General features: G+C 34.0%; 1 protein-coding gene across 1 annotated transcript; it reads right to left on the reverse strand.

Moving 5' to 3' along the window:
• Window positions 1-12,389: 12,389 nt before the first annotated feature.
• On the reverse strand, window positions 12,390-14,470 carry LOC132563591 (G-protein coupled receptor GRL101-like). Its single transcript, XM_060228331.1, has 3 exons — window positions 14,188-14,470; window positions 12,955-14,043; window positions 12,390-12,532 (listed from the first exon to the last, which is right to left on the reverse strand). The coding sequence occupies exons 1-3, from the start codon at window positions 14,468-14,470 to the stop codon at window positions 12,390-12,392; spliced, it is 1,515 nt and encodes a 504-aa protein (XP_060084314.1).
• Window positions 14,471-16,314: the final 1,844 nt, after the last annotated feature.

The following is a 16,314-nucleotide window of genomic DNA, read 5'->3' on the forward strand; positions in this document are numbered from 1 at the left end:
GATGTAACAACACGTGGCACAGTTATGTTTAGTAAAGAAATGTCACACCTCACTAAACCCATACGTTCATAAGAAAGGACATTAGAAAAAAAGAGGGAAAACGATGTTCAGTTTGAGAAGCAAGTAAAATAAAAGTAAATGTCAAACAGTTCTGGAAACAAAGTTGTTAAAATATATTTTTAATAAAAAATCAGTTAATGTGCTTATTTGTCCGATATCTTCTTATACATTGTACATTGTAAATCAAAATTATACCAATGAAATAACACGAGAGATACAAACAAGTCTATCATTAACTATTGGCTGCATTTTCCATCTCTAACAAATAATATATTGAAGTTCCACATCAGGAATACTATACATTGCGCAATTATAAAAAAAAACATTTTTTTTATCTTTGTTTTGAACTGTATCATGTTATATGTAAATTCCCTACAACGAATTAAATCGCCCAAATCAATGCTACAGAATAAAGATATAGTCCTTCATTTTGTCATTTAAGAAATCAGGTTCCTTAATGAGAAATAAAACTTATGATATTGCCGATGTCAATTGTTCCTATTTAAGACATTCACAGCATACACATTTGTAGATATAAGTTAAGTAGATTCGAGCCAAACTTGCACTGTTTCCTAAACTCTATTCGTATTCAATATCTTTGTCCATGGCAAGGTGCCAATCAGATAAAAAAAAAATCGAACAGATTAATTTTCGAATCGTTAACGTTTCTGGTCATAACCATCTGGTTGTGGATTTAATAACTTAATGTTACGATGTATATTTTATGATATTATAGGAGACATAGGAATCAGGATACTGTCAAATAGACACTTTTTTTGTAATAAACCACGTTTGTGTTACGTTAGTAAATGTCAAAATATCTGGTTTGTTAAAATGAATAGAAATAAATTACCTAATGATTAATCATATCCAGTAGTCCAGTTGTCCAAATGTGATACGATTCGATATCAAACGATAGATGAGAGCTTGTAAAATGCTGTTTGAAATATAAGTTAAATGATATAATAACACAGGCGTATTTCATATTGGAGTCGATAATTTCTGGTGCTGACGGTGATGACAGATAACTGCTGTCAAGGTTTTACTCTGCTGTCAGAAAGTTTTTCTCTTCATGCTAATTTGTTTGAAGTGTGTGGTATCGTTTTCACATACTTTAAAATAAAAGGTCATTCCGATCTGTACAATTGATGTAAACCTCCGTTTGCATCTTTAGTTAGTCTGTCACCCATGCAGATATTTTTGCTCAACGCCATAAAACAATACTGTATCAAATAATTGATGATCATTTTGTCCTACCCATAAACGAAGCGATCATTTTTAATTGCGAACACAGTGTACACAAAGGAACCAACAGGCAAACTAATGAGCAACAAACACGTCTAGCTGGATATGATTACTATGAAGATCTTAATACTTCACCGTAATTGTCATCAACCAGCATCTATTGAATTCCTGTGTCACGAGTTTTTCCGTCAGTTGACGATTTCCTGATCGGAAATTGTGATGATGGGTATAAGCATTTAAATCTCAAATGAACTTCAACCTGTAAACACAATAAGGTTGGAGTTTAGGAATGTTGCTCTTCTAGAAATTGAGCATCAACGGTATGGAATCACTTAGTTCCCATAGGCTCATGTATTCAAATAGTCTGCCCTCAGTATCTTTCTCAGCACAGTGTTTATTCGATGCTCGAGGACTGTGGTGCTATAACAAAACATCGTTTCTTCTTGCTTTTTAAAAGTTGTTGTTAAAGTTGCAGTGATGAACCAGGCCATTGTAGTACTAATGAAGTCCACGCTTGTGTAAAGTTTTGGTGTATTTTGTTGTGATGTAGTTCTAAGGACTGAACCTCAGGGTCCAGCCCCTCCTGGGTGACCGTTGAGTAGACAACCCCAAGTATCTACTGCCCAAGTATCGACTGAGAGTGACCAAGCTCTCTGCTGTATTTATACCACGGTCCTATATTATTCAACATCTTGACTGATAAAGACAAGTGACCAGAAGAATTACTTAATGGTCTTAAACTCTACATAACCGGTATTAAACTCTACATGACCAACACGCATATCTAACATGTCTGAATATATAAACACAGGTGTTGACGTTTGAGATATAAGGGTATTTTGACCACAGGGTATATGTAACAATATGATGTAATATTTAAAGGTCCATGCAATACTCAAAGGTCAGCTGAACTCTATAATAATTTAAAGGTCAGTTCAAGATTAATTCTTAAAATGGTTCATTGCAAACAGGCGATAAAAGTACGGTACCGTGGCTGTATAATTGTAAACAAGAAACGGTGCTACAACTTTAGATCTTTTTCAATAATGTAAACTGTTGTTGGTAGAATGAAAGATGTAAAAGATGTTGCAATTACCTTACAATGTATTTGTTTCAGAATGATAGAAATTTGCGAATAATACGGACGTAATATGAATATAATTTGTTTTCTGATGGTATAAGATTTTAGTGGATTCATTGCCGAAAAGAAAACCACGTCCATTTATTGTTCACATATCATATATATAATGATTATCTATACACTATGACTGGTCACACTTGACACTGTATACAAACTACAGTTAATGTCGAGAGTATATAGATATTCAGTACCTATTACATATATATGTTTCTAAACTTTGAAAGATGAGAAAGGTGAGAATCTTTAAAACTCAATATATCTCAATGTGAAGATCTCCCAACGAAAAGATTTCTCCATGTGAAAATCTCTCAAAGTAAAGACATATCCGAGTGGAAATCTTTAAGTAAAGGCCTTTTTCTGAGTGAGAATCTCTCATAGAAAATACCTATCCGATTGAAGATCTCTCAAAGTAAACATCTCTCTATGTGAAGATCTGTCAAATTTCAGACATTTCCAACTGCGAATCTCTCAGAGAAAAGATCTCTCCGAGCGAAGATCTCTCAAATGACAATCTCTCAAAAAAGAGATCTCTCAGAGTGAAGATCTTTAAACGTTAAGATCTCTCAAAGTAAAGATTTCTGAGAGTGAAGATCTCTCAAAGAAAAGAACTATCTGAGGGAAGATTTCTCAAAGTAAAGATATCTCGCGGGGTCGCGACTTGGTAAAAGTGTTTGTGAGAACGGAACATAGATTCTAACTTTGTAAGGTGATTTTTTTCAGTCTGTTTGTGTAAAGTTGCGTTTCTCTGGGTTACTAAAGTATTGAGGTCAAGAGTCAAATGGCTCACGGACTATTTACCCACAAATAATTAGTATTCAGAGATAATATCAGTTTGTTAAATTTTTGGACGTGATATATATATTTTTTACAGAAACGATTCAGGAGACGTACATCGACGACCATTTTAATACATACGTATACTTTAGTTAGGTGTAGTACATTGTCAATATTCAATTAAAATGTTGTTATTATACCCGGCAGCGTGAGGAACATGACATTAGACGATTACGTGGTCACGGGTTAATATAAATATAATAAGATAAAAAATATTATCCTACCAATAACCATACATTAAGTACACTGTACCATCGATAGCATTGGGAACATTCTGTCATGTTCTTGGGCACGCACAGCTGCACTCTATATGACAGAGTGAATATGCTAGCAATTAATTTTCTCCTGGGTGCAATAGCACTGACGTTATGGCTCTGTTTATAAAAAAAGGAAATATCACGTGATATTACTAACTTTGAATAACCACGAAATAAACGGCGCTGGTCGTCGATGAAGCCGATGGCGCGTACTAATCTGGAACAGCGCCTCACCACGAATGTATATGATCTTCCTTGTTTGGTCCACATATATTTTAGGTTTTATCAAAATCTAGTTTGAATTAATATGTCAACATGTCGGCATATTCGTTATTGTTTTGTTTCACTAGGCAAATGATTTGCGGGTGGACCGTTTTGTCCCCGAAAACAGTCACTACTGAGTAACATTTTTAAGTAGCTGAAGATAATTAATGTGGACATAATAAATCGGCGGCCAGTATGGAATTACTACTTAGTGAATTGCCTCACTACAGGATTAATATTGTGCTCATTGATCATTCAAATAATATAATATTTTCCTTATTTTTTTGGAAAATTTAATGCAAGGATTGGACTCCTCGGCACCACTATAACCATGTGAAATCGATTTTACTGATTGCATTTATTCAACCTCTCCTACTACCTTGAAATCCTTAGCTTTGATCCCTTGAAATGTAAAAAGCTAAAGGTTGTGTATAATATTGAATTAGTGCTATGTGGTTATATACGTGACGGTGTAGAAAATCAATAGGGGTACCAACGTTTTAGAATCTCTGATCATTCTAAACTGTTGAGGAGTGTTCGCGTCCTGGAACTGAAAAGTCAACATACAAACAAGATATCAATATTGGTAGTTGTGAATAGAAAACCAATGCATTCATATAAATGAAATGTTGTAAGAATTAATGTTGTATTAAATGTTAAAATGTTATCATTACCAATTATGCCCTGATAACAAATATAGCGATGGATATGATAACAAACAAGATGTTGACATAATACCAAATATTTTAACATAATAACCAAAAATTTTGATATTATAACGCAGATTTAGACATGATAGCGGATATGTTGACATGATATCAGAGATGTCGACATGATATCACTGATTTGATATGAAAACGGAGATTTTGATATGATATAAGAAATTCTGACATGATATCGGAGATGTTGAGATGACATAAGATATTTTGATATGGTAACGGCGATGTTGAGATGATATAAGATATTTTGACATGAAATCAGTGATGTTGACATGATGTCAGTGATTTTGACATGAAATCTGTGATGTTGACATGATATAAGAGATGTTGATATGATATCAGAGATGTTGATATGATAACGGAGATTTTGATGTTGACATGATATAAGAGATGTTGATATGATATCAGAGATGTTGACATGATATCAGAGATTTTGACATGATATAAGAGATGTTGACATGATATCAGTGACTTTGACATGATATCAGTGACTTTGACATGATATCAGTGATGTTGACATGATATCAGATATGTTGACATGATATCAGAGATGTTGACATGATATCAGAGACGTTGACATGATATCAGAGATGTTGACATGATATCAGATATGTTGACATGATATCAGAGATTTTGACATGATATTTGAGGTTTCGACATGATACCGGGGATTTTTAAATGATAGCGGAGATTTTGACAAAGCCACAAATGTTTAAATAAAAATAGAAAATTTGATATGATCACACAAAGTTGACATGATAAAACTTCAGAGATTTCGACATTATAAGAAAGATATTTACATAATAAACAAAATGATGACATTACAAAAACATGTTTATGATAACAGAAAGGTAAATATAATAACAGAGATGTCTACATAATAACAGAGAGGTTTACACAATAACAGAGAGGTTTACATAATAACAAATGTTGATATCATAATCAATATGTTAACATCATAACAAAGAATATGACAAGCTAATAAATGCAATGAAAAGTCCCAAGGTCTCTATTTGTTGTTATTGTTAGAAATAAGTTCTTCATTCTTTCAGAATATCTATTGAAAATGGCGACAGACTATGTAACGATCGTATTTGATACTTAGTACCGGACGAGAAAGGCAATGGAACCAAGCGATGATATCGATATATTGTTACACCTGTTTTTTTTTCTATACAGAAGTGATACTAGTTCGATTGTTCATGAAAGACTCAGATTATAGGGGCATGCGAGTTGTTTCCCTTGTAACGATGAAATTTGTAACAATGTCCTTAGCATTAACAGTTTGTTTTCAAACAAATAAAACTCTTATATCACCCAGACAATTTGTGGCAACAAAATTACACTCATGTTTCGAAATGTATAATGTTGTTTGAAAGAATCCCAACTCTCGTCTTTTTCTATTACTTTTATGCCGATGAAAATTTGAGATTCACTCTTACTTTACACAATATTTTCCAAACATACGGCAAGAAACAATGATTGGGTTTGTAAATTTACTTTCAGAGATACAGTGAAACCTGTCTAATCCGAGGGGGGGGGGGGGGGGGGGGGGGGGGGGGGGGGGGGGGGGGGGGGGGGGGGGGGGGGGGGGGTGACTTTTTGGTCGGATTAGGCAGGGTGTCGGAAAAATCAGGTATTGTTGTCGACTTCACTTTGTACACAAAAATATATGCTACCGCCGGTAGATACGTTAAGCATACTACTAATGTGCATACAAATACACGCTGGTGTTAAAAATAAAACAAAACAATTAAGTATTAATTTACTGACGTTTACACATCTGTGGTGCGATGATGACTTACGTGTCGGATTTACCAGGTATAATTAACTAACAAAGATAGCCTGACGTCATAGAAATATGTGTCGGAATTAGGAACTGACAGTGACCGGAAATATCAGTGTTTTAATACATTGACAAATAACGCAATTTTACGGGAATACGGTACAGTGTCAGATTTGACAGGATGTCGGAAAAGTCAGGTGTCGGATTAGACAGGTTTCACTGTACTTGTGATATAGATTCCGGATTTCGGTTGTAAAATGCCAAGTTGTGATTTGACGCATTCCATTTAAAATGTGAATGATGTTTCTATACCAACGACATTCTCAACAACATGAGAATGTCTATTTATAACATTTACCGATTATATAATTATAACGGGGCTGCGATAACTCATTCGCTTAGGAGGTTGACCTATGCAACCTATTCGCGTGTTTCGACACTCCCTACCCATGGTTGTTTGTTTCTGGGAAGATGAGAAATTATTTGGTCAGTGACTATGTACGTATTTTTGCTGCACTTTGCTATGAAAACTATCAGCCTTCAAATGGTTGGAATCTAGAGGATGACCGGATCTCTGCTGCCAAAATAAAAGCTCCAACATCGTAATAACAGTGGTAATCTGGAGTGTTTCATGGAGTAAAATAAATGCAGATAGATGAAGTTGAAACCAGCTTTCAATCATTTTCAGGGAGATTTGCACAGAATCTCACTAGGTTTTTGCCAGTTAAAATTAGTACGAAGCTTTATTATGGAGCATTTGAACGATGAAGTTGACTATAAGATCATGATTGATGGTTTTGTGTCAAACATTGCCAGAGTTCAAATTCAGTGTCCAAATACTTCTGTCAAGCTTGTGTTTGATTAGGTATGATTAAGAAGTAGTCAAATCTTAGTTCTGTCAGTGCCGCACTTTGTCCACAGTAATAAGTGCATATTTCCATTTGTCTTCTATATAGGGGCACCTAGCTTTTGGAGGACATACAGAAAAGGTATAAGGAGTAAGGAATTTCGGTACTTCATTCGGAAGATTGAAGATTCTTCTCGCATACTGGTCCTTTTAGATATTTCAGACACGGACAGTGATCCAGACCAATAAACCTGTGTAGATAATAATCACAAGATAATTGGAAATATAATCTTCCAGACAAGTAAATATGCTAAATAGCTTAATAGATACCTTTTATTTAACTCGATAGTTTACAGAAAATACTTGTTGACAGACCAACATGTATTCCATTCGATTTTTATAACTTAAAGAGCATCATCATGGTCAATCAAAGTTCTATCAAATTGTAGACATTTTTATAGTAAATGCAAACAGTGATAATCAATACTGATGTACCTGATAACGAATACTTGTCTAATCTGAGTGTTTATTAACATCACAGTTTTAATTGAAATAATTGTAAATTCCATTTACATCTAGTATGGTTACAAAACTGACCATCACAAAAAACCCGTTATGTTTAATAAGATTATAGAATGCGTGATCATTTGCATGTTATAAGTTTTGTAACTAAATGTCTTACAGAAGACAAACAAAGAGTTAGTTTTCACTCAATTGTTTTGTCTAAGGAGTAGGATTTGTCTTGGCAGTACAACACAAACAACCGTTGTTATGGAAAATAAGATGTTTCTATAAAGTTAAAAGAAAAAGCTGTTGATTAAAGATATATCATTGTTACACATTGTAGTGCGTTCTATTTCTATTTGATATCGATTACATTCTGATGAACAATTTTACAACTGCTTCATCCTTAAACATGGCTTACCATACTGATTTTGAAAATCCAAAGTTGAGCCAAATTCGACCCTTCTTTTTCTGTATATTGTGACCTCATGCTTTGACTGATTGAGAAGAAAGGGCATCAATGAAAATATTTTTGAAGTAGGTCAAAAATCCAATACGGCCGCAATGACGCCAAATGTCGAAAACGTAAAACCGGCATAACTAAAAAACAATTGAATGTATTTTATTTGATTTTTTTTTTATTTTACAAATGCTCAGAAAAAATTATTGATCGATTTGGGATGTCAATCCTATCCAATGGATGTGAATTCTTTATAACTTAGAGTGCACATTTTGCTATATCTTAGAATTAACTCCGGTCCCCAAACATTGTTATTTATTTGAAATGTACACCTTTAGCTCAGCGGCGATTCCACATCTGTGACGGCAGAAGTTAAACCTGTATGGAGGTATCAAAACACGCATCCGGATGTTACATGTATCTTAATAAAGCCGTTAATCTAGTGATTATAAATAGTATACTTCTCATCACTTTCGTTACAGTATTGAATATACGATTGAAATCGACTTGTACCGAGAAACGACATAAGTGTATTTAAAAAATAACATGAAAATTAAGTACATTGTATGTAGTATTTGTCACATCAGCTGTCTCGTATAGTAGCATTAATTAACGGTATGAGGAAGAGGTAATTTTGTTATGTTCATGCTTTATGCAATCTAAAGATATTACGTTATGCATATAACTTCAGCATATTACGGAAGGAGTATAGTCTGTTCAATTCCCGCATAAGTAAGGCAATTAATTCGATGATATTTTTTCCTGATCATACTTCCTGATTACATTCTTGTAACGTGGAAAATCTGAAGGAACATAATATACACCAATCTGCAAGTTCTTGTTACCCCTTACTGACCTACTGACACCCTTTTAATGCCATACGTTGACACTGGTATAAAGCCTTATTGTTGTGACAGCACGTGGCACAGTTATGTTTAGTGTTTGTACAGGTACACAATTTAACATCTATGTAGACTAAGATAGTAGATTGAGATTATTTGATTACTTAACGAAGGTAATAAATCATATACTGTGTATATTACACGTGTACGGAGAACAAAAGCTATTTTTCATATTCGTGTAGCTTAAATCATGTAGATACTTCATCTAACCCAACTTATCATTAATCAACAACAGTAGCAATCAACGTCGGAGATATTTTGAAAAAATAAAAAATGAAAATGACAAATCATGAAGCCAGTTCATTAATAAACACAAATTCAGAAACCTGAAAGGGTTGTTTGTAACACGACCTTCAATTCATTAGTAATTCTTCATTGCCATGAAAGTCAACAAACAATGCAACACAAATGACCGTATCAGAGATTGAACCAAATTTCCAACCCGAATGTCTAGAGTGTGGAGCTGATAGGTTAGTCATTTGAAGAAGAATCTTGACATCAACAGCTGTAGATTGTGGCCATATTTAATATTTGATATGAATAAGTAACATTTTTAATGTGAACATAAAAATGAATTTAAATTATAATTGTTTTATGTTTGCACGATGTCTGCATGATGTGCGATGTTTGCAAGATGTCTGCTAAGATCTGCGATAGGAAAACTGGACGAAATAAGCCATCTCACATCTATTGCACAAATGTGGTTCGTTTACTGACAAACATTATATTACATTATGCATGTAAACATTACATGGACGTCTCTTTATGTCACAGTAATAAATCATCTGAAATCTTTTACCGTCAGCAAGGAAACTTTATTTTCATTTCTTCTATATAACTCTCATTATTCAATCATATTGTAAACAAAAAATATCTGCTCAAGGAAATGTTAAGTGTTTTGTCTGTAAGCCAGGCGACCCAGTTTGTAAAGATCCAGACCTTTCACGTATGTACCCGTATACAGGTAAACGTTTGCTACCCGAGGCAACACTACTCACCACAGTCTGAGGTGTGAAACTATATACGATCAGACTAATAAATGCAGGTCAAGCGTTATTTAAAAAAAATGTCGAATTAAAAAACCTGATTGATTGTATTGTGTGCGTGTGCGCGCATGATCTCCGGACTATGTGCGTAGGAAGTTTTGATACTATATGTATATTCATTTCTAAGTACATTTTAATTAAAAAAAAAACAAACAAAATGGCCACCATGAAGTCATATCCGTTTTTATCTAAATTGCTATAAACTTCATAACGACACGTCATGTTGAATTCAGCTGTAAAAATGTTTTGTAAAATAATAAAGAACAGAAAAACATATTTATTATTCAACTAGAACTTCCGATACATGGCATAGCCATTGTTGAAAATGCTAGATTGGATAATAATCTACAGAGTCTAGAGTCTTCATATTTGATATATAAGAAGATCAGTTATAGGCTATCAAGTTTATCAAAATAAATGTGATATTTGGTCAGATGCATATTGAGACCAATGGTCATCGATAGTAATAAGGAAACGAATAGTACAATATCAACTTTGGTTAACATTCAGAAATGCAATTTTGAATAACAAAAACTTCTCACGAACTACAGGATATGGTATTTGATAAGTAAAACGTCCATGTATTTGTGTATGAAACTTGATAACATGAATAATTTTCCTCCCCCCTGCCAAGTCACAAATCATGAAATGGATTCTTATCAATAACAAAGAGAAACAATGTGGCGTTATTTGTTCAGTTGCATACTGCGACCAATTGCTATCAACAATTGTACGAAAAACATTGTGCTTGGTCAACTTCAATTCTTCTATTTAGGTCAATATTCAAAAGTGTTTTTTATGTTATCAAATCTTGAAGAACTTCTCAAGATACTCATTGTCTAAAATGTTAATATTTCACATGTTAGATGTCCAGGTCATTAGATATCAGGTTGACTAATATGAATGACTTTAATTTCAAGGTCACATGGATCAAGTTTGTAAAATCTCAATGGTTTATTTTCAATAACCAAAAGGTACAAGATGATGGTATTTGGTCAGTTGTATATTGCAATCAAATAATAATGATGGTTGTGAACAAATAAAATGTCAAAGGTCAACTTCTGGTTTTCAGAAAGGGTCACATTAAGAATCGTTTAGCGCAAATCCATCATCTGAAATTGCACAGTCTAGAGTCTGGGTGTTATATAAATCACTTGAGTGGTTGGTCATCACGTTTGTGGAAATAATTCAACTTAGGGTAAGAGGTCGAATATAGGTGAAAACTGCGTCAAATTGTTGGCTCATCATTTCTAGTTGACTTTGAATTATGATGATGGCATGTTGGCATTTTCTTTTTATTTAGAATACATCAAGTGTTTATTCTCTGTTTTGTTTTTTAATCCGCTTTCTTACTTTTATAGGAAACTGTTGAATACTTGAATACATCATTCATTCATTTGATGTTCTAATTAATACCCCCAATTATTGTATCGTGCGTCACCGTGCCCTAATATACTGTTATTTATAAATACTTATTACAGCTTAACTCGGAATGATAATGCCATTGATAACTACCCTGATGACAATTGTTAAAAAAGGAAGTTTTGTAGAAAGTATTTAGCATAGAATGAGGGAATGATTCTTGCAGACATGTTGATCAAAGACACTCTAATTCAATGTTGATTTGTGTCACGGTTTTGTGTTTAGACTGTTGATCATTGAAACTAGTGGAATCGACATAAGGAAGAAATTCATCTTATGAATTGAAATAACATCTGTGTGTTGTCGAATATATTATTACACAACAACACAGGAAGGATTTTAAACAGCGTGTTACGTTGTATTTTTGTAAGAATCAGTACAACATTTTTGGATGAAGGTTTGACTTGTTTTGCATTTACGTCTAAACGATAGACAATCTTGACGTCATAAAAACGTGTGCATTAATGTTTAGCTTCTGGAACTACTCCCAAAAGTGATGAAAACATTTTTTTTCCAAATATTTTAAGAAAAACATGACAACAATTTGGTCCTTTAGATAGGTTTTAATGGTATAAAATTCTTGTCTAGGAAAGCGAATCATTATCTGGTTGAAACAGATAAAAGCAAGTGTAAAAATCTTGTTTGGCAAACACAAATATCCTTTTGATCCCGTTATATCAATTTGAAAACTGACAGCTCAGGCGAGATACCCAATAATTAACAAATTTGGAATAAACGATGACGAAAATTGATGATACTGATAATATCTAACATTATGAAATCATCAAATATTCTTTTTAATTAACATAGTTCGTTTATCAGTTGTCAAGACCTATCTTATTATCAATAATCTTTTGTACGGACAAAAGTCTTCACGGCTATCACACATGCACACGTGGTAATCAACGTACTCTATGACGCTTCCTCCAAATTGCTGATGCCGTGTATAAGAAAGGGTTGATGGCGGCATTGACTGGCAGCACAAATACCATTACCCAGGCATAGGCATCATTCGGAATCTCGTATCCACTTTTTGACATCACACCTGAAAAAATAGTATTGTTTGACACTTATCTTGAGTATTCATCCTACATTAGGACAACTGATGGTATACATGGAATAGAAGTTTTATTATCAATTAATGATATTAATTATAGGTGGTAATTCCTTATCTAAGCATGAAATACTTTGTTTTCGTACTTGCGGAACCATCGTCTTCCACGACTTCCGCGAGTCACTCAAACACTTATATGACCATTTGTTTACGTGTGTTATTTCTGGTTACTTTATACAGATGCACTTTTGTCGGAATGTGTGTATATAACAATATATCTAAATTCTTTTAAAAGTGACCTGATGGTCGTCGTCAATGACGTTTGGTTTATTGCTGGAAAGAAACTCAATTGAGAACGTTATAATTCAAAGCTTTGTTCTACATTTCGTAATGCGATAAGATAAGTTATTTACCCATGACTCCAATAGGAAACCAGCAGCAAAAGTCTGTCGCCACCACCAAGAAGAGGGTTTTAGCTACCGTCAGGTCTCGTTGTCGAGTCTGTGATGAAGCTACCCGACCCCCACCACTTGTTACAAGGCTTTTAAACATGCAGAGTTGGCCTATGGCGATGATAACGAAAATGAAACTGTTCAGGCAAACAAACACTGCAAAAGAATAACCCGAACCAGGTTGTTCGTCACGTGTCAGTGGTAAGGCAAGACACACTCCTGACTGAGAATAATATTCTCCCTTGAAGTAGAATTGCATAGAAACAACAGGGATGACAGCGATTGTGATAGCAACCAACCACAGGAAAAATGAGATGATGCATGCTTGCTTCCCGGATATATTTCGCCGAGAAAGACGAGACATGGGAAATACTATGACAATTACTCTGTCTATTGTCACCATAAGAATCAGAAACGTCGACATTTCACTAGATATATTCGACAGGATTCCAGCTATGGTACATACAATATTGTTTCTCCAATCCTGATCATTCCACGCATATACATCTCGATAATGTATATCAAATGATCCTATAATCATGAGATAGATACTCATGAGAAAATCAGACATACTTAAATTCAATACAAAAATCGAATAACTTGTTGTAATATTATCTCTATCGATAAGAAGTCGGTAAAACATGACAGTAAAATTCCCAATTAAAGAGCAAAAGCCAATAATCCAGAGAAAAACTCTAAGTAAATCTGAACCTATCAAATTTTTACACGAGGATATCACATCTCCTTCTGATTTGCAGGCTGCTTCTTCAAACCAGCAATGCATTAATTTAGATGGATCCTTTAGACACTTATCGTCAGGAACCGACTTAGGTTTAACACAACACATAAAAGGAGTGTCTGTCAGCAAAACAGTCAGATTGTCTAAACCTTCAAACATGTGTTGCTTAACTTCCAGTTTGTTACCAATGATATTCAAAGTAGACAAATAACTAGAATTAGTGAATGTACCCGCAGGCAAAGTTGCAAAATTATTGTATGATATATCGAGCAATTCAATAGAAGCAGGTAGGATAGGTAGAACAGATAAGAAATTTCCGTTAATTGTGATTACTTTGATATTAAAAAAAACAGTGAACGAATAGTCAGAAAGGGACAGTATCCGATTGTTGTCGAGGAGCAGGTATATAAGGTATTGAAGCTCATTAAAAAGGTTATCAAGTAGAACTGATATCTGATTGTTCGATAAGTCCAAATACATAAGATCAGGGAGACCGCTAAACACAGAGTCTGGTAGAACTGATATCTGATTTCTAGATAAGTTCAAATACGCAAGATTAGTGAGACCGCTAAACACAGCGTCTGGTAGAACTGATATTTGATTGTTAGATAAGTCCAAATACCTAAGAAAAGGAAGACCGTAAAATGTATTTATCGATAACTGATTTATCTTATTATTACATAACTCTAGATGTTCAATACCTGACATGTCGCTGAACATGCCTTCAGGAAGTAACATAATGCCGTTATTAGATAGATCTAATGACCTGAGGTTCTGTAAACCTTTGCTGAATGTTTTGTACACATTGTATTTATCTTTAATGACTAAATAACTGATCTTCGATAGTCCCAGAGATAGTAAATGATTCCACATGGTATTGGAAGGGAAGTGTATAGTCGCCAAGAAAGGGTCGCTTAAGTTGACTGTGAGACCAATACACATACAAATTGGTTGGCACGGATGGACACATGCAGACTCGTCATCGGAATCTGGACATTGGATTTTATTGTCACATACTTGTTGTAGAGGAATGGTGTGTCCGTTAGGGCAGTGATGTATTCCTGCACAATTGAATAGTCCTGAAACAAGGACGATTTAATGTACTTGCATACAAAATCAATAATCGACGACGATACCGATGATCTGTTGGAAATATACAACAAAGTATAAACCCTTTACACTACAGACATATACTTAATATCAAGAAAGTTTGATATTCAACCTAGTAAGCAGTACGTCTTCATTAGCAATAGTATGCGTCAATTACTGTATTTAGTGAGAAGGCAACTGATAATGTACACATGACGTCATGTTTGTCTATTTTTAGACGTCTGATTATTTTCATGTTAATGAAATTGAAAGAAATCGAAATATTTTAGAGTATGATTTATGTTTTCACAGTGAAATAATCATCTCTCACACCTACCACAGTTGTTGTTTTCTGTTTCCTGTTTCTGGCATCGAATGTCACATTTGTAGCTGACGTGCTGACAGAACGTATAAGGACACTTGACCTTCTCAGTAAAGCTATGTCCTTCTCTTCCTAATGTAAAGATGTGAAATGAAGTTATTGTACTCGATGATTTAACAGGAATAAAACTCTGATTTCACGTAAATTAATGTCGAATGAAAGAATTAAAACGAAGAATCATCAATCTAATAAGAATCGATAATCGATCAAAAATCTGCGATGATCGATGCCTTTCACAAATAGTACGTTTATATAGAGACATGTTTGTTTATAACTTCTGAGATATATTCCCACGCTCAGGATTCTTGGTGCGAGTAGCATTGAAACGCCGAATAAATATCGTGATTCATCTTCCTCTACTCGAAGTAAATTTTAGGACGTGTCTACTTGAGGTTTTGACATAATCTAAAATGTTGGCAACGTATAAGCACGATCATTTTGTGGACGGAGTGATATAGTTTTACTATCGCATTCAATTGATCAATCAAGCGTTTTATTCCATATCGAATTATTAGGAAGTAAATATTGCTAATGTTTTTCTTCATATTCAATAATAACAATGTCGTTTTGTAATGTTCTTGTTTTAAAAGGAGAAAACGAGTTTCTTTTTCTTTTTGATATACTTTTTTATTTTCATCTTTACAAACATTCGTGATACTAATTGAAAAAAAAATATATATATGAAAGCGTACAATTTTTTTAGAGTGAAGTCACTTATTGCTCTTATATAAACACAATTAAAGGACAAAGAACATGATTTCCCAACTAATATGACGTAATGATAGTTGTAAATCACGAGACTCCACCCCTCACTACACCTACGTGACTGACCAACGAGATACGCCAACCAATAACTGATTCTTCTTAATATGCATTTTGAGTGGACGATAACGAGGCTGATTGACTTGCTACCTTACTGGTGCTCTCCTGTCGATATTCGGCCACTATAATGCTAGTACATAAAGTCATGGATCTGAAAAAAAAAATCTTGTTCTATTCAAATTTCTTCAAATATTCAATAGATTTTTCATTCATTACTAAATCATTAAGATTGATTTTTTGATATTTGTAAATAAAAATATTAAAAAGCTTAAGGATAAAACTACAGGTG

Source organism: Ylistrum balloti, unplaced genomic scaffold (assembly GCF_031769215.1).
Source record: "Ylistrum balloti isolate Yb309-2 unplaced genomic scaffold, AGI_CSIRO_Ybal_v1 Utg371780, whole genome shotgun sequence".
Taxonomy (NCBI): domain Eukaryota; kingdom Metazoa; phylum Mollusca; class Bivalvia; order Pectinida; family Pectinidae; genus Ylistrum; species Ylistrum balloti.